The sequence below is a fragment of the Nesoenas mayeri genome, assembly GCF_963082525.1.
Source record: "Nesoenas mayeri genome assembly, chromosome: 8".
Lineage (NCBI taxonomy): Eukaryota > Metazoa > Chordata > Aves > Columbiformes > Columbidae > Nesoenas > Nesoenas mayeri.
In genome coordinates, this window is record NC_137554.1 from 19,088,917 (window position 1) to 19,115,387 (window position 26,471).

The 26,471-nt window shown below is 47.3% G+C and overlaps 2 protein-coding genes across 4 annotated transcripts in view; both read left to right on the forward strand.

The window, feature by feature from the left end:
• Nucleotides 1–677: 677 nt before the first annotated feature.
• SELP (selectin P) lies at nt 678–9,194 on the forward strand. The gene is made up of 17 exons (XM_080348370.1): nt 678–681; nt 1,117–1,207; nt 3,162–3,551; nt 3,649–3,756; nt 3,868–4,050; nt 5,378–5,563; nt 5,697–5,882; nt 6,022–6,207; nt 6,332–6,517; nt 6,651–6,836; nt 6,974–7,159; nt 7,295–7,480; nt 7,609–7,794; nt 8,000–8,185; nt 8,343–8,465; nt 8,878–8,908; nt 9,113–9,194. The coding sequence occupies exons 1-17, from the start codon at nt 679–681 to the stop codon at nt 9,165–9,167; spliced, it is 2,658 nt and encodes an 885-aa protein (XP_080204496.1). The 5' UTR covers nt 678; the 3' UTR covers nt 9,168–9,194.
• A 572-nt stretch (nt 9,195–9,766) lies between these two features.
• The window catches only part of ATF6 (activating transcription factor 6), a 74,743-nt gene continuing 58,038 nt past the window's right edge, over nt 9,767–26,471 (forward strand). Inside the window, exons 1-9 of one of the 3 annotated variants that reach the window (XM_080348371.1) lie at nt 9,767–9,961; nt 10,045–10,121; nt 11,765–11,852; nt 12,187–12,281; nt 12,781–12,910; nt 13,118–13,324; nt 15,786–16,006; nt 21,759–21,944; nt 22,334–22,425. In XM_080348371.1, the coding sequence (XP_080204497.1) occupies nt 9,892–9,961; nt 10,045–10,121; nt 11,765–11,852; nt 12,187–12,281; nt 12,781–12,910; nt 13,118–13,324; nt 15,786–16,006; nt 21,759–21,944; nt 22,334–22,425 (1,166 nt within the window). In that variant the 5' untranslated portion in view covers nt 9,767–9,891. Of the gene's footprint in view, nt 9,962–10,043; nt 10,126–11,764; nt 11,853–12,186; nt 12,282–12,780; nt 12,911–13,117; nt 13,325–15,785; nt 16,007–21,758; nt 21,945–22,333; nt 22,426–26,471 lie in introns of those variants that run through there. The other 2 variants (XM_080348372.1, XM_080348373.1) reach the window with 2 other exon arrangements.

A 26,471-nucleotide genomic window follows, 5' to 3' on the forward strand; every position in this document is an offset into this window, starting at 1 on the left:
ATATTAACAACTCACAGGAAGTTCCTCTGGCATGTTGTTGGACCATTCTCATAAAAACTTAAAGGCAAAGACAGGAAAATACATTGTGTAAGTACCTGTTTATAAACAGTATATGAAAATTCACAACCAGAACAAAACGCCTGCCAGTGAGGAGAGGGGAAGCTGTGAACTCCTGCTCATCACACCTCATCCCTCCTCCGTCCCCTGGCCACCAGTGTGGGCACTGCGACATGGATGTGGTGGGTTGGAGAGGTCTCAATGCTCTGGGCACCATGGGCTGGGGTTGGACCCTCCTTCACCTCCCAGGGGGCTCAGGCAGACCTGGCTTTTTGTGCACTGGCTCCCGTGGCAGTGTGGGGATGCACCCAGCTCCCACACTGTGGGGCAGGTGACCAGCTGAGTCCTGCCAGAGCCATGGCCAGGGCTGACCCCACTGTTCTGCTTTGGCCATGGGCTTGGAGTGGGGGAGTCTGTGGGGGTGGGAGAGCCCTGTGGCAGGGCAGGTGGAGGCATGGGGCAGGATGCAGGCTGGCAGCGGGGCTGGGGTGGGAGGGGAAGAGGCCAAGGGCAGGGAGCGATGCTGCGTGTGCTCGGAGGAAGTGCGAGCACTGCTGCCCGCCCAGGCCAGACGTGCCTCACGCTGCCAGCAGCTGGGCAACGTGCATCCGTGACACCGACATGGTAGGTCCTGCTCCTTTCTGTGGGGATGAATCGGGGTCCGCTCAGCAAAGGTGGGTAGGGGAGGGCAGAGCTGTGGGCAGGTGCTGCCAGGAACCAGTGCCACTGCTGGGGACCTGTGGGACAGAGACCTTGCTGCAGGCAGCAAGGCTGTGCCAGGAGCACGGGGCACTGCCACTGCAGAGGCAGATGCTAGCCCAGGGGAGTGGGAGGCTTGGGGGCACAGGGCATGCCCTGGACTTTGGGGCTCCCCAGGAGTGAATTGCATGGGAGGCACAGCCCCTGAAAAGTGGGGGACCCTTTCTGCAGCAGAACTGTACCCGACCGGTGGCACATGGCACCTAGCTTGTGGCTACCAGGTGTGTGGCATGGGGGCACAGTGGGGTGCATGAGCCCCCCTGGGACAGACATGCTCACACCTCCCTCCCTGGCATGTAGGGCACTGCTGTGGGACTGCGATCTGCTGGGAGAACGCGGGCTCTGGGCTCTCGTGACATCTGCTACCTGGCCATCACTGCCATCGCATGGGGTAAGCTGCCTGCTTGGTGGGCACAGATGTAGCCACAGCACCCACAGGTGCAAGAAAGGGCTGGGAGTACAGCTGAGGTAGCACCATGCAGAGTTAAAGCTTCTAATTGACATCAGGAAAAGAAATTAGAGTAGAAACTAATTTGGTTTTGCTGCCTGTAGGATATTTCCTTCACATATTGGCAGTGCACAGAGCAAAACCTGCCGGTGCCTGCTCTGTCCCTAGAGATCCTCCGTGAGCTGGAGGATCTTTATGGATTATTTTCCAAAGGACCTTTCGTGACTGAGCTAAGGAACAGCTAAGGAACAGAGGCAAGTGCAAAATTGTCAGGAGGAGGCTGAGATTTAGCTCTGAGGGCGAAACAAAAATGCAAAGGCACTCTGAGTGTGGTGGGTGTTGAGAACAGTCCTGGGGGGAGCTCTGGGGGGCTCTCAGGGGAGTGGAGTGGTTGAAACACAGGCAAACAGCACCCACCTGGGGTTCAGCTCTGGTTGGGGCTGGGAGAGGTAACATAAGGCTGAGGGGAAGGAACAGGGATGAGCTGTGCTACAGAGAGGTTGTTACTGGTGGAGCTGGAGGAAAGAGGTAGGAAGCATGTGGAGGATGGGCATGTAGCAGATAGTCCCCCTTGGTCTTTCTTGGTTTGGGGATGGGGCACACGAGAGCAGCAGGGTGGCTACCCTGAGCGGGGCTGGGGAGGTAGTGAGGGCTGGGACATGGGCGGTGGGAGCTGAGGACAGGGCAGGTTCCCAGAGCTGCCCTGAGCTTTTGTCCTGCAGCCCCAGACTCGAAAGGCGTGAAGAGGAGAGCTATTGTTGAAGACCACATTTTCCTCAGACTTGGTTTTATTAAGCGAAGTGGATAGTTTACCCTTTCACAAGGAAATATGGACAAATTATGGGAATTTTGCTTAGAATTATGTGTAATTATTGACAAAACTAGAGCCCTAATTAGACTTGGGAAGCCCTAGATTTGCATCTAATCTGTGATGTCCAGAACACTGCCTGCATGACCAGAGTGTGATATGCTCTCCTGAGACACAGGGTACCCCAGGCTGGTTGTTTGGAGAAAACTTTGATCCCCATCTCACTTTCTGCACAGATGAAGATACGATCCTTATATCAGTTTCTGCAGTTGTGGAGATACCTGCTTCTGGGGAGGAGGGAGGAAGATTTTTTTGGTAGCTAAAACCCTTTGATTGCATCAAGTTGTGGTGTGAAATGCTGTAAATAAGAACAGGGTTTCAGCAAAATGCCCCTCGCTTCTGGGTGTGGGTTCCAGTTAATCTCTGGCTTTGCTCTGGCTGGTGGGCATGACCAGGATGTGAACTTGACTTTTGCAAGATGTTGTTTTGCAATACTGAGTTTTACAAGACTCTTCAGACCATCTAGGGATCCAAATGCTTTTGGGGATGAGGGCATGCTTCTTGCTCTGTCTCGCTCCAACCTGAGTCTCATGTAGAAGTGTAAAGCAAGAAAACCGAAGTGGTACACTTCTGTGCTTGAGGAAGGAATCATGTTTTAAAGAACCATCTTGATGTTGGGTTTTCCCCTTTGGGAAACCTTTGTGGCCAGGGGTATGAGGCTGTGGGGCTGGGCTTCCACCCCTTGGCTGGAGGAACGGTTGGCATCACTGTTTGGGGCTCTCCTGCCACCTGTGTTCTGCCTGCCTCATCCTGCGCTTCCCATCTCAGCCTTCACCCATCTCTTACTTCACCCACTCCCTCACCTTCCTCACTCCTGTCCCACCTCAGCTCCTTCTGCAATGCCTTGATCCACCCAGGTCTCTGTGTACCCTTAGAGCCCCATTCTCACCCGCTCTTGTCCTTTTGCCCTGTCCTCTCAGTGGCATTTCTTGGCCAGCCCTAGCCCCAACCTCATATCCCAAGGGACCCCATCCCTGACTGGGTTCCCGTCCTTTCTGCATCAATGCCGGTCCCCATCCTCTCTCGCAGGTGCAGTGACGTGGGTGGAGGTGGGTGCCTGGACATACCACTACAGTGACCAAGGCGACTACACATGGGAGCAGGCCAGGAACTACTGCCAGACCTTCTTCACTGACCTGGTGGCAATCCAGAACAAGCAGGAGATTGAGTACCTCAACGCGAGCCTGCCCTTCCACAGGCGCTACTACTGGATCGGCATCCGCAAGCTGGGCGGCACCTGGACCTGGGTTGGCACCAAGAAGGTGCTGACAAAGGAGGCGGAGAACTGGGCAGCAGGGGAGCCCAACAACCGCCGCTCCAACCAGGACTGTGTGGAGATCTACATCAAGCGGCAGCAGGAGTCCGGCAAGTGGAATGACGAGAACTGCAAGCAGAAGAAGAAGGCGCTGTGCTACCAAGGTGAGCGGAGATGCTGCAGCACGGAGCCAGACTGGGTGGGCTGGGGACCTTGGCAGAGTGGCCAGTGGCTCCTGCTGACCATTCTCTGTGTGCGCAGCTTCCTGCCAGCCCTTTTCATGCAGCCAGCGTGGCGAGTGCGTGGAGACCATCGGGAGCTACCGCTGCCAGTGCTACCCTGGATTCCATGGCCCCGAGTGCGAGGACGGTGAGCCTCCCATTCCCAACCCTCCTGCCCTGACGGGCATCTAAGCCCCAGTGGCAAAGTGCACAGGTTCTTTATGCTCCTAACGGGCTGACGATGCTGCGTCTCCCCCAGTTGTGCGGTGTGCTGAGCTGGAACCAGAGGGAGCACACATGAACTGCAGCCATCCCTACAGAGACTTCAGTTACAACTCCACCTGTGTGTTCGGGTGCCAGGAGGGGTTTGAGCAGCGAGGGGTGCGCACACTGCGGTGCCTGGCTTCCCAGCAGTGGTCTGCAGAGACCCCCACCTGCACAGGTAGGGCCTGCCAGGGACTCGGGGACACATTGATGTGACACTGATGTGGCATTGATGCTTTTTGGGGGCAAGGCTGCTCAGGCAAGCAACCAGCTAGGCTTGCAGTGCGCGTGTCATTCGGGGAAGCAGCTGCCAGTGCTGCATGCAGGGAGCAGTTCCCTGATGAGGCTGCAATGGGCAGAGTGGCTGTGAGCTCTGGATAAGCCCCCTGCTCTCCCAGGCTGCCCCAGCACTTGCTCACTGTCCTGAATCACACCCAGGTGTCAGTACCCTGTGTGCACCAAGCATGGGGGCAGGAGGGTGTCTTGGCACCTCTGTCACCTTGGTGGCACAGTCTGCATCTCCCCAAGCCCACCGTAAACCACCTTGGGAAGGTGCTTAGCATCTTGGGGGTCCTCAGAGAAGGGTGAAGGGGGACTGCCAACCTCCGGCTGTGGGAAGGGTGGATCCTGGCAGACTGGGCTGCCTTGAGTGGGGGTGAGGACCCGTGAGATGAGGTTAGATACAAGCTGGGAGGGACAGAGCAGGGCAGGAAGCCACAAAGGAGAGAAAGTTGTGGTATGTTACCCTGCAGAGACAGGGCAAGTCTTCCTGTCGGTGGCTCGAGGGTTGCAACCAGGTGTTGGGTGCCCCAGAGAGGTGCTTGGCTTTTTGGGGGGGTGTGAGGGCCCTGCTCCACCTTCCCTGCACCACTGTGTGCTGCATCTGCAGCCTTGCACAATATGGGATGAGTTGAGAACTGGAGCAGACACAGGACACACATGGGGACCCTCTCTAGGGGGTGACCCAGCAGGAGGGGTCAAGAGGTGGGCAGGGTGTGTCTCTATATATGTAGCCACTTGCTCCAGCAAACATTGAGTGCTGCCCTGGCACACAGTGAAGCATGCCAGACACAGCCTGGGGAGACTGGCACATGCACCTGCAGCTATCATAGTCATCCAACACCGGCCCTCTACAGCCAGAAAGCCACCAAGGTGTCCTTCCCCCTGCTGCTGTGACAAAGATGGAGGCAGGGAGGGAGGCGAGCAGAACTGCAGCAGCCATGGTCCTTTGTCCTGGGGGCTGCAACATGGGGCAGAGCAGGGGATAAACAGGGCTCTGGCAGAACAGCAACTGCTCCCCACCCCTCAGGAAATAACTTCTACAGCAGCAAAATCATTGTACCAGCTACATTATTACTGCTTTTGAAGAGGTGAGACTTGTCTGGGTGAGAAAGGTAAATGGAAGACATGTCACCATAGAATGTTTTGTTTGACTGGGATTCAACTCTTAATCCCTAGATTTAACCTCCTCTGTCCTGTCTCTGAGACCTGCTCTCCCATTGCAGCCATCTCCTGCCCAGCGCTCAGTGCACCAGACCGGGGACAGCTGAACTGCTCCCACCTTCATGGGGATTTTGCCTTTGGCTCCACGTGTGTCTTCTCCTGCCAGACAGGGTTTGTGCTGACAGGTCTGGAAAGCCGTGAGTGCACGGCCACAGGGACCTGGACTGGGGATGCCCCACGCTGTGAAGGTAGAGCTGCTGCTAGAGCTCAGAGTGTCACTGGCCTTGGGGTGACACTGGGATTTTCCCCAGCCTCTTGGTCCAGCAGTTTAGTCTCCCAGTCCCCAAGCTTCTACTTGAAGTGTGCCTCTTTGCCCTGCAGTCATCACCTGCCCCACGCTCAGCGCGCCAGACTGGGGACAGCTGAACTGTTCCCACCTCAACGGGAACTTTGCCTTTGGCTCCACGTGTGCCTTCTCCTGCCAGACAGGGTTTGCACTGATGGGGTCAGAGAGCCGTGAGTGTACAGCCATGGGGACCTGGACTGGGGACACTCCACGCTGTAAAGGTAGAGTTGCCATGCAAGGTGTCACAGGCCTTGGAGTGACCATAGGATGTTCTCGGGTGTCTTGGTCCTCTTATTACAAGAGGAGTTTAGCCTCATAGTCCACAGGCTCCTATTTGAAGTGTGCTTATTTACCCTGCAGCCATCGCCTGCCCGGTGCTCAGCGCTCCAGACTGGGGACAGCTGAACTGCTCCCACCTCCATGGGGAGTTTGCCTTTGGCTCCACATGTGTCTTCTCCTGCCAGACAGGGTTTGTGCTGACAGGTCTGGAAAGCCGTGAGTGCACGGCCACAGGGACCTGGACTGGGGATGCCCCACGCTGTGAAGGTAGAGCTGCTGCTAGAGCTCAGGGTGTCACTGGCCTTGGGGTGACACTGGGATGTTCCCCAGTCTCTTGGTCCCAGCAGTGTAGTCTCCCAGGTTTCTGCTTGAAGTGTATTTCTCCCTGCAGCCATCACCTGCCCAGTGCTCAGTGCTCCAGTCCGAGGACAGCTGAACTGCTCCCATCTCCACAAGGACTTCACCTTTGGCTCCACGTGTGCCTTCTCCTGCCAGATGGGGTTTGCACTGATGGGGCCAGAGAGCCGTGAGTGCACGGCCATGGGGAGCTGGACTGGGGACACCCCACGCTGTGAAGGTATTGCTGCTGCTAGAGCTCAGGGTGTCACTGATCCTGGGGAACATCCTAATGTTACCCCAGCCTCTTGGTCCCAGCAGTTTAGCCTTGCAGTACCCAGGCTCCCACTTGAAGTATATTTCTATCTCTTCAGCTATCACTTGCCCAGTGCTCAGTGCTCCAGACCGAGGAAAGATGAACTGCTCCCATCTGAACGGGAACTTTGCCTTCGGCTCCACGTGTGTCTTCTCCTGCGAGACAGGGTTTGCGCTGACAGGACGGGAGACCCGAGAATGCACAGCCACGGGGACTTGGACTGGGGATGCCCCACGATGCAAAGGTTGAGATGCTGTGCAAGGTGTCACAGGCTTTGGGGTGACCATGAGATGTTTTCTGGCATCTTGGTCCTCTCAATTCCAACTGTTTAGCCTCATAGTCCACAGGCTCCTATTTGAAGTGTGCCTATTTACCTTGCAGCCATTGCCTGCCCGGTGCTCAGCGCTCCAGACTGGGGACAGCTGAACTGCTCCCACCTCCATGGGGACTTTGCCTTTGGCTCCACATGTGCCTCCTCCTGCCAAACAGGGTTTGCACTAACAGGGCCGGACAGCCGCAAGTGCACGGCCATGGGGACCTGGACTGGGGACACTCCACGCTGTGAAGGTAGAGCTGCTGCTCAATGCAGCACAGGCATTGTGTTGTCCCCAAGATGTTCTTGGGTGTCTTAGTCCTCTGGTCCCAACAGTTTAGCCTCATAGTCCACAGGCTCCTATTTGAAGTGTATCTCTATCCCTGCAGCCATCACCTGTCCAGAGCTCAGTGCTCCAGACTGGGGACAGCTGAATTGCTCTCACCCCCACGGGGACTTTGCCTTTGGCTCTGTGTGTGCCTTCTCCTGCCAGACAGGGTTTGTGCTGATGGGGCCGGAGAGCCGCGAGTGCATGGCCGTGGGGACCTGGACTGGGGATGCCCCACGCTGTGAAGGTAGAGCTGCAGCTAGAGCTCAGGGTGTTTCTGGCCTTGGGGTGACACTGGGATGTTCCCCAGTCTCTTGGTCCCAGCACTGTAGTCTCCCAGGTTCCTGATTTAAGTGTGCCTCTTTACACTTGCAGCCATCAAATGCTCAGCCTTAGCCAGTCCCAAGATGGGCCAGGCTGCCTGCTCCCACCTCCATGGGAACTTCTCCTTTGGCTCCATGTGTGCCTTCTCCTGCCAGACTGGATTTGTGCTGATGGGGCCAGAGAAACGCGAGTGCACAGCCATGGGGACCTGGACAGGAGACACCCCACAATGCATAGGTAGATTTTGTGGTCACATGAGTCTGGACGTGCTCTGCTGTAGCAGACTGCTTTCCCCAGCACCCCTTTCTCCTTAGCACCCCTAGTCCATGGCAGCTCATCCTCTGCCTCTGCAGCCCACATGTCCCATCCAGCAGTCCTGTCCTATTGATGTATCCACTATGCTTTATCTGTGCTATCTTTATCCACTGTGCTTTATCTCCAGCCATCAGCTGCCCGTCGCTGGAGCCCCCCAGCAGAGGCCAGCTGAGCTGCTCCCACGTGCACGGGAACTTCACGTACAACTCCACGTGCACCTTTTCCTGCGAGGAGGGGTTTGTTCGGATGGGAGCAGAGGTGCTCAGGTGCGCAGCCACAGGGAACTGGACCAGGCATCCCCCTGTCTGTGCAGGTATGGTGGGAGCCCCTGCTCTTCTTACACTATGGGGTCTGGCTTCCTACAGCACATCTTGAATGGGGGAATGGGGTGGGGGGGCACCCCAGCAGCCTGTGTGCTGTGAAGTCCTTCTGACAACTTTCTAATTTGTGGGTCTGTGGACCTGTTTCAGAGGATGGTGCCCCCTTCTTAAAGCAAGTCCTGGCTTACAGCAGTGGCACGGCTCTGGCAGTAGCCGGCATCGTGCTCTCGGGAACGCTCATTGCCCTCCTTGCCAAGCGGCTCAGCAACAGAGGTACAGAAATGCCTTCTGCAACCCACCATCACTTTGGCTGGGGGCTCTTGGACCGGGGGGTTACAGTGTGCCAGGAGAGGGTGGGATGATAAGACGAGTTTAACAGTTTGACTGTCTCAGTACACGTGTTTTATTTGCTGCAAGTTGCTTTGGTCTGGCAGCACCTCCTTGGTGTCTGTCCAGCTGGAAGTGTCAGCAGCCAGGTTTGGAGTGCAGAGCCAGAAAAACATCTTAATTGCAAAGGGAAAGGTGGCGATTGTTCCAGGTCCCCCTCCCTGCTCCATCCTGTGCTTGTCACACTCGGTTCCATTTCAGACACTGCTTCTGCAGCTTCTCAAGTACTTCACTAAACAGATCTGGTTATTTCTTTTTTATCTGTACTACCCATGTGGACATTTGACACCATTATCAGAGGAGAAGAAGAAGCTCCTGAACCCCACCAGGTGAGAGCCATGCTCTGCAGGAAGGTGGGTCTGCACTGTGCCCCTCACAGCCCTGCAGTCACCCTGTGTCACCCAGCTCTGCCCATGTGCGGCTGCTTGCATAGGCAGTGAGAGCATCCTCAGTGGGTATGGGGCTGTTCTAACCCGTGCCCTTCACACTCCTGCCCTCACCCCCAAGATGCCACCCTCATGTCTGTCTTCTAGTGACCTGGGATCACCGGGCATCTTCACCAACGCAGCATATGACGCCAACCTGTGAGGTGAGAGGTGCTGAGATGCTTGCGGCGTGCTGGAAGCCATCTCCCCACTTCTGGGAGTCTTACATCGACAGTCCCCGGGCAGCTGCGCTCCGGGCTGGGCTGCTGCCAGGTGGGGACACCCCGGGCAGGAGAAGGGGAGACCCGCTGCTTTTTAGTGAAGGGGTGACACGAGCTCCGCCTCCCCGGTGCTTCCAGCGTCGCCCTGAGCGAACCCCAGCCTGTCCCCAGCGCTGCAGCCCCAGCGGGAGCCGCCGCCGGGACCTATGGGGAACTCACGCCCCCGGCTGCAGCCCCGACCCACGCGGGGAGTGGAGCTGCCCGCCTGCGCCACCCACGCGTCAAGGATACAGAAGACGGACCCGGGGCCGTGTGCCGCCTCCGTCACCTGCTGCCAGCCCCTTCCTCGCACGGAGCTGCCCCTCTCCCCATGGACATTTCCTCGCGGCTCCCCCCACTCGCGCTTCCGGCCACGGGCTTGTGTCAGCAGGGCCTTAATAAACGTCTGTGTCTAACGAGCCGCCTTCGTGTGCCTGGGCGCGGGTGGGGACGGGCCCGGCTCAGACCGCGGGGGCTGGAGCCGAAGCTCCGGCGCGAGCACCGACTGTGGGGGACCCACGCGCGCCCGGAGGTCGCCGGCAAGCCGTGTGTCCGCCGGCGGCCGCCGTAGGCGAGGCGGGGCGCTGCCCGGAAGGAGACGTAGTTTTCGGGAGGAAAGCGGAAGCGATGGCGGCGGCGGAGGCCGAGTGGGAGCCGGCGGGGCTGCTGCCGGCCTCGGGGGGCGGCCTGGACTGGGGTGAGCGCGGGGGGCACGGGGCCGGGCGCTGGGGGCTCCCTGCCGGGGCCTGGCCGGCGCTGAGGCCGCTGTCTCTCCCGCAGAGGCGGTGCTGGGCGAGGAGCTGAGCGAGCTGCTGGGCGCCGCGGAGCCGCGGGAGGCCCCGAGGGACGAGCCCGACGTGAGTACGGGGGGCGGGAGGCCAGGGTGCCCCCGGGCCGGGGGTCCCGCGGGGGCAGCGCGGTGGGTTTCGTGGACGCTGGAGCTGGCGAAGCGACGGGCGTCACAGACGTCACCCCGGCACCCCGCCATGGCTGCCGAGCTGTCGGTCTGGTAATAAACTGTCCGTATCAGAGCTGGCGATTTAAAAGCCAGGGCAGAGCTGGAGGTGAAAGCGTGAGGTGCAGTGGAGTCTCCTACTCTGCAGACATTCAAAACCCGCCTGGACACCTTCCTGTGTAACCTCATCTGGGTGTTCCTGCTCTGGCTGGGGGATTGGACTAGATGAGCTTTCGAGGTCCCTTCCAATCTCTGACATTCTATGATTCAGTGCCCAGGGAAAGCTATGTTGTCACTGACCCAGCGCAGGTAAAGTTCCCTGCGAGGCAGAGCTGACAGGAGAGCACATTTCTGCGTTACCCGAAAGGAGGAGTGTGGGTACATTACATCAGTGTCCACCAATGCCTTGACAAGATATTTTTTTTGTCTATTTTCCAGTTTTCTCCTAAACTCTTTACTTCCAACCTTATGCATTAATCCCCACGTTTTTGCCTGTCTGATCCTACACGCTGCTTTTTGTGGCCCATGGCATCTGTCTTGTGAATTTTCCACTCTCTGTTCCTCCACCACCTTCTCTCTGCTCACTGTGTCCTAACACACCTCTGTCACAACCCCTGGGTTATGTGACATCAGCTTCAGGTACTAAGAGTTGTAAAGCCTGCAGTTGTAAAGCCAGGTGCTGAAGAAAATTTGGCATTGTACAAGGGAAGGGTATCGCCCATCAGCATTGTCAGAACTTGTGTGCAGGCTCTTGCTGCACAGCTCAGGCTGTGCTGTTTGGTCTTTCTTCTTGCATGTTCTGATTAACCTTTTCTTCATCCTATCCTGCAGATACTGTGCAGTCCATAGGCTTTCTCAGCTTCCTTTTATGAGGCAAGTTGAGAACATAAGGAGAGGTTAGATTTGAGTGCAAATCTGAGACTTACAGTTGCATCAGCAGAAAAAATGGGGCAAAAACCTGATCACCGTTTTAAAGGTTGTACAATAAATAATGTATATGAAGTGATTTTAGTCTCATTTTTTTCCATTGAAAAAGGCAACTGATGTCGCTGGCTTTAGAAGATGATGATGTTGCTGTATTCAAATGCAGGGCAGCCTAATACATACTGTTCATCATATCTTGAGCAAATCAGTTCTCATGTCTCTCTTCCTACTGGTAAACTGACATGGATACTGCTTTTGTTTATAAAGTACTTGGAGATCTGGTGGTAGAAGGGCATTAAGTAAATCTTTCAATTAAGATGAAGGGGAGGATGCCAACAAGTTGCTTAAACTTATTTTTTATTATAAGGTGGTTCAGTGACTAGACTTATAACTTTCACTTTATAAATTACTAATAACAGTACAGTAATTAGTGATGGTCTTAAACTGGTATGCTCCTTTCCTACAGCTCTAAGCTTTAAAAGAAGCCTTGTCTTGGGTATTTCAGTCGAGTATTGCCCTGTTCTGTCCTTAAGGGCAGATTTCTAGAGCTGTAAGAATATGAACATAATGGCTGGTATATTGTCTTTCTGTATTGTTTCTTTCTCTGAACTGTCATTTCAGGAAAAGGATCTCTATAACTTTCATTTTGATCTGGATTTGATGTCTTGTGACTCAGATCTTTGGAATATCACAGGCCATGCTTATGCAGGTAATTTACCTTTTGTATTTTGCAGGTGTGACTATTCCCTCCCACCCCACAAGGGTGAGTTGTTGTAACTTAAGGACAGTGTAAATGTATGTGAAGCTATTTGATATTCTGCAGCATTTAGCTCTCTGATGAGAAGTTGTGATGTTTCTATAGCATGGGTGCAGCTGATGATGACTGCTTTACAAACTAAGCTGTTTAATATCTTTAATCTTGCTGTGTTTTCTGCTGTGCCTTATTTCAGGAATTAAATAGCTGGTGTAGGGCAGTGTGTTCTTTATTGATCAGCCATTGTTAAACACTTGTACAGTAAAATTTGTTCTTCTGCCTCTTGCAGATGCAAGCGTGAAGACGGAACCCTTGTCACCAGCCACTTCAAATTGTTCGGTCCCTTCTCCGCTGTCTGTGGACTCTCCAGTGCAGAATGTGCCTGTATGCAGAAATCTCTCTGTAACACAGATAGCAGCACTCATTCAGAACCAGCTGCCACAAACAAAAAGACCAGTGGTTTACTTGTGTGACTAACTTGATGGCATAAGAGGAAACAGCTTGTTTTTCTAACCCTTGGAAAAACAATTTTCCTTCAGTGATGTTTTCCTTCCTTCCTTTCCTGCTGTGGCCTGTTCTAAAAAGAGCATGTTCAGTTCTGTTTCCTCAGTTGTGTGTATTGGTCTGGTTGCCAAACAGGATGCTTTCTGAAATTTATAAGTTGCTGACCTCTACCCCCCTTTTGCTCTGCTGATAAGGAGAGGTACTTCTGTGGTTTTCAGTGGTACTTAGCATTGACCAGAATAAAACTGCAGAACGAAACCTTTCTCCTGTTTGCTGAAGGGGTAACACAGATGTGATGAAAGGCTTTTATACTCTCAGCTGCTAGTAGGCACTTTTATGTGTTTCCAAAGCATTATTCTCATGTACTTTCTATCTGCAGGATGATGTGGACTGCAGCTGTAGCTCCCAGATGTCTCCCATCTCTCTGTACAGCAAGAGTTGCAAAAGCCCTGCATCCCCTGAAGGAGATGGAGGGAAGAAGCCTCTTGTCAGCATCGCTTCTCGGTCTGGTATGAAAGATTCAGTTACTTTGATTCCACAGATAGTATGTATATCGCCTCCCATATCGATGTTTAACTAACAAACGCTAGTATATCCTGTCACTTCTGATTTGAATTTGTCATCAAATATGTCTATTCTTAAGAAATATTATAGATGAGTAAAAAAAACATACCAAATGCCAACTGGTCCAACTCTGACTCTTTTTCCTTTCCTAGCAAATAATTCTGCGAGGACCCTGAAGAGGTGTGGTCAGACAGCATCCAGGCCTTCGATACAACCTAAACCTCTTTTGCCAGCTGTCCCTGAGGCTAAGACTAACATTGGTATCCCAGCTAAAACCATCATTATTCAGACTCTTCCCACGCTTGTGCCACTGCCAAAGCATCAGCCAGTTGTTAACATCCAGCCAGCACCCCCTAAAGGTAAATGAATTGTGACTGAGCCAGGTCTGGGGGGTAAACACACTGTCTGTTTGGGATGGTTGCTAGCATGAAGTTGGGTTTCGTGGTTGAAATGAAAGGGCTAGGGAAAAAAAGAGGGGTCTTAGATGCTTTGCTAGAAAATCTTTAGGCTGAGAAGATGGCCTTATTCCTCTCCCATATAGTCCTGTGAGAACCAGCACTCACCTGGGCGTCATGTGGAAAGGAAGACAGTATAGCGAGAGAGACTATGCTGAGCACTGGCAGCTGTGGAGAAAAAACTGCTGGTTTGGAAGGATCTCTAGGGACCTTTGCCTGTGGTGGCAAGTGGTGTGTAATGACACAATAGCAATACTGTTCTCTTGAAACCGAAGGAAGGTCCAGCAGAATCAGTTAGGATGGCTTGAATGAAGCTTGAAAGCTTGGAAGGAGTGAGAAAAGGCTCTTTTTACCCACATGAAACTCTGCTGCAGGATGGTGGGAGCATGAGTTTATGGCTTTTTATCTCACTTAACAGCATTCTATAGGATGTTGTGAAATCTGCTAAGACTGAAGAAAGCCCTGTCAGAGGCTAGAATAGTTGCATACAGCTGCTTGCTAATGTTAACAAGAGACAAGTGATTTTCTGTCCAGTAATAATTCTTCATTCCTCCTGTTGCCCTGTAACAGATTTTTTGAAGTAGCTCGAGCCTTCATTTTTGAATCCCAAGCATAATTTTACTCTTTAGCTAAGGCAGTAGGGGCAGGACTTGTATTGCTGAAATAGTCAGATGTAGTTTCTTGTTTTCACCAGCTGATGGCTGCAGTCACTTGTGGTTGACTGTACAGGCACTGAGGTGTGGAAGGAATATGAGACAAATACTTGAGGGCATGTGTCTAGAATTTATTGCAATAGTGAAAAATTTGTCTTCATTACTAATTGCTCATCCATCAGGAGTTAAGCCAAAGCTGGAGTTGTTGATGTGTGTTACAACATACCTAAGATTGTTGGACCACGGTCAGCGTGACCTAATTTGTATTCCCTCTGATGTTCCAGCTGATAAAATACCATCTGAAATGAGGAATGTTGTGGATATGGATTTTTTGGATATAAGTGTAGTACTGTGAAGAGCAGCTTCTCCTTTTCCCTGAAGAAAAATCAGGAGAGTATTTTCTGTGTGACACTATAGAGGAAATACTTTTGGGAAAGTATTTCCATGCCATATATTTACTTTAGCTGGTGGTGTGTTTAAAGTTTTTATAGTGCTACTTCCATAACAAAAACCATAAGGATCTTTTTCATTAATCAAAACCCCTTGCACATGACAAGTTGGAGTTACCAGTTTGAAATATGCTATTATCTTCAAAGGAGCATGAGGAACGATACTTTTACAGTCCCTTTCATAAAAGCTTAAAGAAGAAAGCATGATTTTAGAGTATCACATACTTTGTGCATTTAAAAAATAGTTGAAATAATCTCAAATTCACCATTTGAGCTTCTTAAATATGGTACTAACTTCTGATGTCTTCAAGATCATCTCTGCAAAAAAGGAGATCTAATCCTACACCTCATACATAAAAGATCGTGGCACTAGGTAAATGACTTTGACATTGTTGTGCATTTTGTTTAGAATGCTCAGCTGGAACATGCTGTTTCTGAAAGCTGGCGACGTCATCTCGTTACAAAGGATTAAAGAGACCTTAATGTGTTTTCAAACAACAAAATATTACTAAGCACCTGCTTGAATTAAATGTAGTTGTTGGACTGAAATTTCTTGGATGTGACTGTTCTTAATTCTGTTTCAAACTCTGTCAAAATTACCTCATTTTTTTCTGCCTGCTTTTATTTAAGATCTGTTCAGCTTCTGCATAAAATTTCTTACATAAGACATCTCTCAAAAAAAATTAGTCTTGTCTTAGTGTGAATTGTGGCTTTAACTTAGGCTTTGAAAGTAACTTGCATGATTCTCATTTACCTTCTTCCTCTATGCTGTTTCTGAATTGGTTTATATAGTATGAGTTGCTTCTGTATAGTAAGTTTTCCACTGAATAGAGCAATAAAGTAGGGATGGACAAAAGGAAGAAGAAGGATTGAGGTGAGCTGACTAAGTTCTTTGAAAAAGTTGCTCAAGTGCATCAAGTGTTAGCAATACTGAAATGAGTAATGTTTCTAACAAGTGTTGACTTTTATAAACTTTGAAGAGCTATGGGGTTTTGGGAGAGAGTTGATTTAGTGGATCCCTGTAATATGTGTGGTTTTGGTTTGCAGGGTGGATTAAGAGTCCTGCAGACTTTTGAGTTGTTTTCTTTGCCATTTCTATCTTGTGGAAGGTACTAATGCTGAAGAGTTGGACTTAAGATAAATGGTGTGGGACCAGAGAGGAAGCAAGGCTTTCTACCTCCTGTCTCAGTATTCCCCTACAAACTGGTCATGTACAAATCCATTTAATATCATACGCTGAGCACTCCTGTCCTTGTGTTCTAGGTCCGTCGGTGGTGCTCCCCCAGCCCACTGTGGTACAGCTCCAGGCTCCTGGAGTGCTTCCTGCCTCCCCACCAGTCATCGCTGTCACTGGAGGGACCACGCCACTTCACAGTCACACAGTGAATGTGTTGCCTGCAGCTGCTGGAAATGGCTCAACAAGTGGCAAAACACCAGTGACTAAGCCCTTGCTTCAAAGCCCCGCACCAGCAATGGGACTGGATGTAAGTTCTCACTGTGATGACAGCTGATAACCAACGCCTGGAAACAGTTTTCAGTTACCTGCTTGTGGGATGTAGTGGGAGAACCAGGTCACTTTAGAGGGTCAGGAAGACAGTGCTGTAGTTTAGCTCATCTAATAGGATTTCTAACAGTAAACAAGGCATTTGGCAGCTTGGTAGGAAATGGGGAGAAACAGCTTGATATCTGCTGGCCTGCCTGGAGCTGCATACCAGGTATGCAAGCATTGTGGCAGAAGACAGTGCCGATATGTTTTTTTACTTAGCTTGTCTTCTCAATTGTAAGCTCTAAATGGCTGGAGCTGTCTTACATACAGGAAGATTTGATATATCTGTTTTTGGATTAGTGCTAAACTGTTTTTCTAATCCATAGCACAAAAGCTCTCCTTTGGAAGTAGATCAATTGGAAGTGTCAGCAGTGTGTCTGATTCTTTTTCCATCCCCTTTATCTCTCCCCAGATTTTACTCATGATTTTTAAAAACCTCAGGTGTTGAGTTTCATATGATCCTAATCTATTCAGGCTCCCCTTTGATCTTATACTGAATGAGCAGAAAAGGGTTAAACTCTCAACAATCACTGCTCAAATAAATAAGTTTTTCCACAGTAGCTCACAATAAGCGGGAGATATAAACAGAAATCGTTTTTGAGATATATGGGATTTTTTTTTTCCCCTTCAACTTTGACATCTTAACTAGATAGCAAGCTGGATGTTAATTGATTTAGTTCTTTGTAGTTTGGAGCTGCTTGGGTTGCATTTTGTCATCCAAAGGAAGGCATGGCTGTGGAAAGTACTGAAGCTTCTTATTTGTGGCTTTTAAACTTTCAGGGTATCGTTCGCCTGTGTGGCATTCCAAGCACAGTTGTCATGTGCTGAGGGTCCTACTGCATTTCTCAGTGTGAGGGAGAAAACACTGGTATCCATTCACATGAAATTTTGCAGTATAGTCACCTGCTTATTAGCAGTGCACGACACTATTTCTCAAAGGGATGTGCCTTCTGCCTTCTTTGGAGGGATGTTGTTATGCTGTTTCCTAGTGTCTGAGAATTGCCACTTGTGCTTGATGTTAAATTTTCATCGCTATTTGTGTTGGTCTGTGGGCTGGATTTTTAAATGAAAAATTATTTACTACAAATAAGTCGCCAGCCAGACTGCAGTGGAAAGCTAATCTTGAATTTGCAAGAAGCCAACAAAGATCTGTCAGTAGACAGACCAATTAAGGGCTTTGCATTTTTAAATGGTATTCGCCTGCCATGCAAAGTCAAACTGAAGAGACCTGTCAGCAGTCCTTAGATTTGTGACTCCCTGTCATCAGGACTAGCCTGGCACCTTGCCATTGTCTGAATATAAGGTTTAATTGACAAAACCCCCTTGTTGTCATCACACTTCATATATACATCTGTGACAGTCAGTAGTCAAGTGTGTAGCTGGGGTAAGGAACAGCTGTTTGTTTTGAACTATGGTGGTGTGAATATTTCCACCTGAAGCTGTTCTAGGGAGGCAGTTTTAAGGCTTGATATCAGCCTAAATGCTGCACATCTTACCTGTGTTTATTGAAACATGGAAAAACAGTTGCAGCTGCTCTTTGGCACATACTGTGTAATAACACTTGGAAAAAAACCCAAATGTTTCAGGATACAGCTGGCACCAGCAGGGTTAAAACATCTTGTGACTGGCCTAGACGCCATGTGTGGTGCTCAGGGCTGCACAGATGTAGCTGTCATTTGAGCTCTGTAACACGTGTTTTTGTTTGCTAATCTAAGCAGGTGTTGCAGGATGAAAAGAAACAATGCATGACTTTCTTTTGGGCTCTAGAGGGATAAAGTGTTAGTTTAACATTCAGCCAGTCCAGTGGAGTAGACTGAGTTGGGCTGGTGGCAAGCTGTATGCGTGAGCCCTCTGATGTGCTAGTCCTGGTGGCACACGTTGGCGTGGGGAAGTGCCAGCTTTTCAGTGCCGTCACGCTTCACTCGGAAACCCGTGAAGAGCTTTGCGCTAGGAAGTTGGACAAAAGAAATGCTGCCTCAGCAAGCTGCTTTTCCTGTTAAAGGAAAGAGGCACTTAACCAAAAAGCAGATTGCCTTTCCTGGTGCAATTAAATTATATGAGAACATAAACAGTAGGTGTGAGAGTGAATCCAGTTTTGTTGTGTTCTTATAGGGCCTTTCTCTCATGTTTCCACTCTAGTGAGAAAGGATTTAATTCTGCCTTCCAATTTTGTTTGTAAGAAAATATTGAAAAATTAGAAGAAATTAGATTATGCAAAATTACTTCAACGTAAATGTGGATTTCTATTAAAGAATCCTACTTTCTGTGCTGTACATTGGGTGATTTTCAAATTAAATAAACTCAGTCAAGTTATGTTCTGTTGCGTTAAAGACAAGAAAACCCAGATCCTTCATAAGAACAGAGGAAACACTTGCATAGGTTTTGTATTCCTGCATTTCAGATGCATCTTCAAAGACAGCAGGTTTCATAAGCTGAAGTAAGAAGCCAGCCAGTGTGAAGTTGCAGTGATTTGTACTTTCAGCTCTTTGTTAACTTTCCTGGTATATGTACCAAAAACTTGGTGGAGTGTGAGAAACATTCTTACCACCTTGTGCTAGAAATACAGCTTATGTTTGAGTGGATGTTAAATTTTGCTCAGAACTGAGTTTTCTTTGGAAGACTAAATTGAGATAGTGTTTATCTGTAAAGTGCATGACTCTTTGTGAAGACTCTGAAAACAAAGGACAGTCTGAATCTAGTCAGTACTGTTTGAAGCCAGGATTTTTAAGGAACCTTTCACTTCTCCATGTTTATATCTTGTGTGTGTGTTGTGTTGTTGGGAGTGTAATTTTTGAAGCTAGGAAGCGAAAGTTGCATCACTGAGTAATGTTTGATTTTTATTTTTATTATTATTTTTTTTTTAAATGCCAGTATTTTCCCTTTATGGTCTGTGTTTACTATCTGGAATGGTAAATTCATACAATACAACCTACAAAGAGGGAGGCTGCCAAAGAAGTTAGCACAGATGTTTGTTACACTTAATCTGTGTTCAGCACTTGTGCAAAGCACAAGTCATTATAAATGGGTTCCTCTCACTCTTCTGATTATCAAAATGCTCAAGCAAGGGATGTGTTTATCTTGATGCCTCATCAGCTGTGTAATGCTTAGTGCTGTGCTGCTTCCAGGTTTAAGCATTGTTGCACTGTTTCACACACACACCTCTTTCCGTTTCCTCCATCACATTTAGGTAGGATCAGGTGTGCGGTTGTGGCTTATTCACTAAGAAAAGACAGGCAAGCCCTAGAGGATTGACCAAGGACCTTAAACTGATTTAGGGATTGTCAGTTAAAACAAAGTAACTCAAGGACAGGAATGGTTCTGGGTTTCATTTTAGCAAGCTTCAGAAATGAGTCACAGTGAAATTGGTGTGGCATAAACTGAAATGCACAAAGTACCTTGAATTGGACTGTTGTTCCTGACAGCATTTGGAGAACACTGTAAAGGAGCTCAGTCTACATAAATACCGCTTGAAATGGCGATAGATGTACCTTAGGGTGTACTCTTGGTGTACAAACGCTGCACTGGTGCTTCAACTCTGTGTTTTCTCTAGGGAAGCAGGTAGATTTTTCAGATGTTCCAGACAGTCAGAAGCTGTCCAGTAATGAAGAACTCTGACCAGGTCTGCAAACGAGAATGGATGTAAACAATTTGGTCTTCTCTGACTTCATCATGCAAAACTTATTTTTGAAAAGAGGAATGTGACTACTTGTTTGGAATATCATGTAACTCAAGCCACAGCTGCTGCACGAACTCATTCCTTATTATTTAATCTCTGGACAGTTGAAATGATCCTGGCCCCAAATTACTGTGTTCTATACACTGCAGACCTTGGATAGCCTGAATATTTTTTTTTTTCCAAAGTGTTTATGTGTCTGCAGAAGTTTTCTTATATTAAGTATTGTAGTGCTTAAAAAATTCAAGACAAAGCTTTGTGTTAATGAGAATATGTTAAAATCTTTTCATTCTCTACCCTCTGCTAAAGAGGGAAACTGGAGTAAGTACAAACAGCTTCACTTTCACAGACTTTTGTTGGTGTCAGACTAGACATATAATAAATGATCTTTACAGAAAGCAATTAGATCAACGTGGAAACAGCCCAAAATGTTAATCCACTGTAAAATGTTTTCTTAGTTTTTGTCACCAGACTGCAGTATCACAAAGAAGAATGACTTCTTCAAACAACCTGCAGCCAATTTTTCTTGCAGACACCAAAGCCCTGGAGCCACATATTGTCTGTGTGCAGCTATATACAGGGAGAGAGTGGGAAGCTGTAGAGAAGGTTGTTTAAGCAACAACACCTTAACTGGAGCACACTATCTTAAGTTTGTTAATGTTACTATTCTGTGACCTGTTCATTTTTTCCTACACTGATACTTCTAGACTAGTTCTCATATTTTTTCTTAAGCTTTCGTGCTGTGATAGGTGCAGATTACTCCAGTGCATCTGTTGGTAGCTACTGGAGGATATTCAGGTCGCTGTAAGATAGAGCATTCAGTTCTTTCAGTGTAAACATCATTAAGGCACATCCTGTTGTAGCTTAATAATGTGATGGAAGTCTTCTGTTTTTAATAAAAACAGAGTTGCTGTTACTACTCTGTGAGGGAAAGGAAATCAACAGAGTAGTGTTTAAACTTACAATTTCAAGTAGTTTTGTATAGCTCTGCAGTATCGATCATCATTATCCTTGTCAGCACCAAGGTGCTTTCAGTCTAGGTCATCCCACTCAGTGCAAACCACAAAATGAGTAAGTGGTAAAAGATGATAGACTGTTACTGCTTGGGGAAAAAAAATCAGAGTCCTGAAGACTGTTGGAGGATGGGGAGGGATTACTTTGAACTGTCCCCATCTGGTCTTGCAGACTGAATGCCTGCTAGTGGTTGGAATGAGTTATGTGCCCTCCTGGAGTGTATTTGCTGGTTTAGCTTCATCCAGAAGGAATTCCAGTTTGTGTGCTCTATCAGAGACTGTTCTGTGATGTGAACCAAAGCATATTAAGTGGGACAACCAGGAAATGTGCATTGAAGCCACAGTCCTGATCTGAATTAAAATGCTAGTACAGATGCAGCCACACATTGCATTTAAACTGTCATGTAAGTGCTTGATACGCATAGAATGTACCATCTGAGATCAGCAACAGTATTCAGAATCTTGAAAACTATATAACAGAGCTGGAAAAGATACAGAAACAGGTGTAACCAGTATGGAAATAGCTTCCATACAAGGCAGACTGAAAAAAATGTAGGACTTTCTAGTTAAGAAAACAGATCACTGATGGTAGCCTATAAAAGGGTCTGTGGTAAAGTGAAGGTGAAAGACATTCTTGTTACCTTGTGGACCTCTAGATAGGTATTTTTTGTCTTTTTGATTGATCACATCAAACTGCTGGTTGAGTATACATTTTGTGCCCCCTACACCTAGAAGATTGAGAATGCAGGAGAAAACAAAGAGAGCACAGGACCTGCCTTTTCATTATCTGCGGGCTATAACTCTTGGAGGTGTATCGTGAGTCCTAGTTGCCTCTGTGCTGAACATTTCAGCTCATTTGAAGCAGAGTGCAAGAAGCTATCTGTGCAGACTTTTGACAAAGGAGAAGAGCAGGAATTATGCATGAAATAGAGGCACTTTTAACTTGCAGATCAGTATTATGCAGATTATCAGATCATTAACAGACTTCTGAATTGCCTGTTTAGGTCAATGTCTTGAGAAGACAGCAGCGCATGATCAAAAACCGGGAGTCAGCCTTTCAGTCACGGAAGAAAAAGAAAGAATACATGTTGGGACTGGAGGCGAGGCTGGAGGCAGCCTTGCTGGAGAACGAGAAACTCAAGAAAGAGAACAGCACACTGAAGAGGCAGCTGGATGAAGTAGTATTAGAGGTAAGAGGTTGTGATGATGATCTAACTTTTTATATAAAGACAGTTGCTCAGGTGGAAATGTTCAGAATATGGAAATGTTAACTGGAAGACCTTTGGGGGTTTCTAGCCCAGCCTCTCACTCTGGGCAGGACTTTTACCATCTCTAGGTCACAACAGCGGTCGCATGGTTCATGGTGCTTCTGAAGATTTCACTGAGAAGATAGACTGGATAGAAGCTGAGTATAACATACCAAAAAAAGAGGTTTATTTTAAAGTAGTCCTGGCATGTATTTGTACATAACTAGGCAAATATAAATCTAAAAAGCAAGCACAGTCTGCTGTATTTAGCATCTGACATACCTTTGCCTGTCTGTGCTGCTTTTTTATCTTCTCTGTTTTTTCCTGTGTAGAACCAGAAGCTCAAAGTGTCATCTCCAAAGAGAAGGACCCTGTGTGTGATGGTGGTACTGGCTTTCATAATGTTGAATTATGGTCCATTGAGGTAAGCAGCCTAGGAATTCCTCTGCATGGCATATTTGCTGTCCTGCAGTTTTTGTTTGAGTCTTTAATACAGGCAGTGTTGTGTTGTAAAGCCTTGAGCTTGAAACCTGACTTCTGTCTTTTACTCTTCTCCTGCACAGGAGAAGGCTCATAGTCTTCATGTTTCCTCTTTTGGAATCTTTCTGGCAACAAGACGTAGATCTTGTACTTTTAATTTCTCTTGCCTTAGCGTTTTATTCATCAATGCCATGCACAGCAGTTTGCAGTTCCATTTATACCTGAAGAGAATGAAGAGCTGTGTTTAGAATCTTTTTAGAAAAAAAGTCACGGACTTGAGAGCTCTTCTGCTTGTTTATACCAGTGCTAATTTCAGTAGCTGCGTTTAAGCTGTTTCTAGTACCCAGTGCTGGAAATCCTACTGTTTGTTCCAGTGCTTTGCAGTCCTTACCATTAAATGTGTCTAGCGACAATCATTACAGTGTAAGCCCTGTATTACTTGTCTTATAGATCTGGTGAAGAGGTTGTTCCCTCTCCTTAATTAGTTGAAGTGATAATTAAGAACCTCTCTTGTTCAAAGTGTGTCAGTGGGGCATGGGAACCAGAGAGCAGGAAAGAAATACTGCATTACTTCCTAGACACTTTACGAAGAAATCTGTGGAAGAGCACAGACTAAAAAAGGATGCTTCTTGCACGTATCTGTATCTTTAAGCTGATTTTGGAATATAAGGGCCTTTTTATATGAAACTGTTCGTTTTTGGAAAAGGGGAGTATATTTCAGTAGATTCTCAGTCAGCAGAGTCTCCATTTGTCCTCAAAACCCCAGTCAAACTAAAGGAATGGGATGGGGTAAATCTGGAGGAAGACTTTGTTTCTGACTATGATAAACTTGTACAACGATGGTGGTTATGTTTTTAATAATATTAGAAAATTTGCTAAAGCTGACATTACTTTTGAAGTATTTGCAAATACTGTTTATCTCAGGCAGTGAAATACAGCTGATAATTTTACTTTGATATGGATGATTTTAAGGTAGACCATTTCTTAGAGCATTTAGGGTTTGTATTGGGACTGTCGACTGTCAGGCAGAAAAATCAGCATCCAGGTACTAAGTGATTGATTTGTATATCCCATTGGCATTTGCAAACATTACCACTCACTCAAGAGACACTGTTCTTACTTGGTGAGAACTAATAGGACCAGTAATTTTTTTGAAGCCGGAAGAGATTTTAGTTGCCTCCACGTTACGGTGAGGAGTTGAAATGTGTTGAAACTCTTGTTAGTTTTGCAAGGCTTGGAAACATAGAGGTGATGAGTGGGAAATCTTTTTACCCCAGTGGTCTAAAGTTCCTGTGTTTACTTCTCTGCTCCCAGGAATAAGTGTTGAACTTGATGGCAAGATAAGTTAATTTCTTGGCCTGTTTGATGTTTAATAAAGTAGATAAAGCAAAAAGAAATTCTTGGGTGTCTGGCTGAGCATGTCAGTGTAATCTTTGTGCCTGAACTAAGTGGTCTGCATCAGTACTGGATTTAAGCGGTGAGAAGAAATGTAATTGCAAATTTGCAAGGAATTACTCTTCTTTTTCTGCTTTTTTTTTTTTCCTTAGCAGAATAAATGCTAGACTCTATCAAGGTGGTGTGAATGTTGGTTGTGCCATACCCTTTCAAAGGCCAGAACGTGGGATATGCAAACCATTACTTAATATTTCACTCCTCCCTTATGCATTGTCTTCCTTTTATAGAGGTGTCGCTGAATGGTAGCTGCATGAACCTGATAAGTCATGGTTGCTGTTCTGCTTGGTTTTTAACAACAGAAGCTTCCAGTAAATGTGAGGTTTTTCAGTACCTGCAACTTCTTACAGAAATAAGGATTTTTTTTTTCTTTCTTAATATCCATGCTAGCCTAAAGTTCAGTGAAAGTTCTTTTTGCCCCACAAGTTAACTATCTGTGGAATACCTGATTTCTGTGCAGCGGCCAACTGGAGATAAATCTGATTTGAAACTTTGTGACAGTGTTGCTATTTCTTCTATGTAGGAATGTAGGAAATAATTTCACTTGCACAGCTGTATGAAGGTGTGACAGCATTCAGGTACAGGATGTTTTGATTCAAACATATTAGCAGTAAATATTTTATTATTTAAAACCAATGAACCATTGCAAAGAGAGAATGACATCCAAAAAAAATTTAAAGTGTGGGAATTTCACCCTCTAAATTGCCTTAGTTGACCTTCTCCTTTTCTTCATCAGAAGTGATAGGATTCTTTGCAGGCTAGAGGTAAAACCAATGAACAGATAACGCAGGTTTTCTTTTTAGCTGCCGATTTCCATAAAAGCAGGCACAGCGGTCAGGCTGTTTGGGGACAGGGGTGTGCAGGGGAGGGACAGGCAGAGCCTTCCTGGCCTGCAGCAGGTCCAGAGAGGTGCAGCGCAGTGTTTGGGCACTCGGCATCCCACCAAATCACATCTGGATAGCGACTGTGTGGTTAGTTCTATGTTTTCTTCTGCATTAGTGGATAAGTGTTTTACTAGCACTGGTTCACACAGTTTATTGGTCTTAGGTCTTATTGACTGTGCATGTAAGTGGTGAGATGACTGTGATGTTCCGTGAAGGACTCTGAGGCTGTGCTGTTCTGCTGTTTTAAGGTTAAGAGAAGCAGTTCAGGATGTGGCAGCCCTTGGCAAATTAGTTTAGCAGATAAAATTATTCTGCTGAGGCATTTTTTCATGCTGAAAAATAAGACTGTGTATGGGCAATCTGTAACATTGAACATGGGAATATGAGAGTGGGGCCAAAAGCCTGGTAGTGCTGCTGACATATTGACCCAAGAAATCTGTTGAAAATATTGGAGCGGGAGTCTGGTACAGTCTGTTTAATTGCCAACAAAAAAAACATCCATCGGTCTTGGAAATGGCACCATCTTATCTCTGACGGAAAATTTAGGTAAAATTAAATATGAACTGAATATAAATGTGAACTGAAGAGTTTCTTGTCATGAAAGTGGCTTTTATAGAGTTAATGTTAACTCTGCCTTGTATTTTACTGTGTTACTAAACTCTTTTGGGTTTGTTGATATTTGTATAGAAAACGGAAGCTTTCAGTTATTAAAAGCAGAAGTGATTTAGCAGGAACTCTATTAGTCTAAGTTTCTATTTAATCTATTTGCTTTATACTAGAAGAAAGACATCCAGGAATTTCCCATCTGTGTGTCAATGAACTATTCTCTAATCTTTGTGAATTATTTGGACTTGGATTTAGCATCTATAAAATTTTATTATTATTTAAGAATGATTGGTGAGGTGTATGAAGGGAAAAGGGTGCATTTTGATGTAATTCCTTGAAGATGTCAACTCCCTTTATCCCCCAGCTTTACATACCACGAGGTACAAGAGAGGAATTGGCAACCCTGTGTGTGCACAACAGGCGCAAAGCCTGTCACGCAGGGCTGGGAGCTGCAGCGGGGCAGCGGCAGGCAGGGGTCTGCGGGCGGCAGCGTCTCTGAGAGCCGGTGCTGCTCAGCACGGCTGCTGTGAGCTGGCCTGGCACCTCAGAAAGATGCCTGACTGCTGGCATCAAGATACATCTAATGAGCTCTGCATTTTTTTTCATCACCTACGACATGAAATCTGAAAATTTTCAGGTTGTTAGAATTCCTAGATGCCTTTTTTTTTCTTGTTTAACTTCCGTATTTGTATTAGACTGTGTCTGGGCAGTAACCAGATCTGAAAATGCGTTAAACAAGCACAAACAATGCTGGAACAAGTGGAAGCCAAGCACATGTTCTAGCCTAAACAATCCATGTATATATTTTGGGAATCTTTTTCTTTTGTTTCTCTTCCCTGTTCCTGTTTGTATATAAATTGTCTTGTGTGTTTGTTTTTTTTTCATGCAAGCCCTAGGTGTGATAGTGAAATATTTACAGGAAACTAACCCAACTAATGTATAAAACATAGAGAAGGGAGAACAATCACAGAAGATACAAAAGGTAAATTTTCTGCATCTCTGCTTCTTGGCACAGTAGCCTCAAAGCACATAAGCCAGGCCTGCTAGT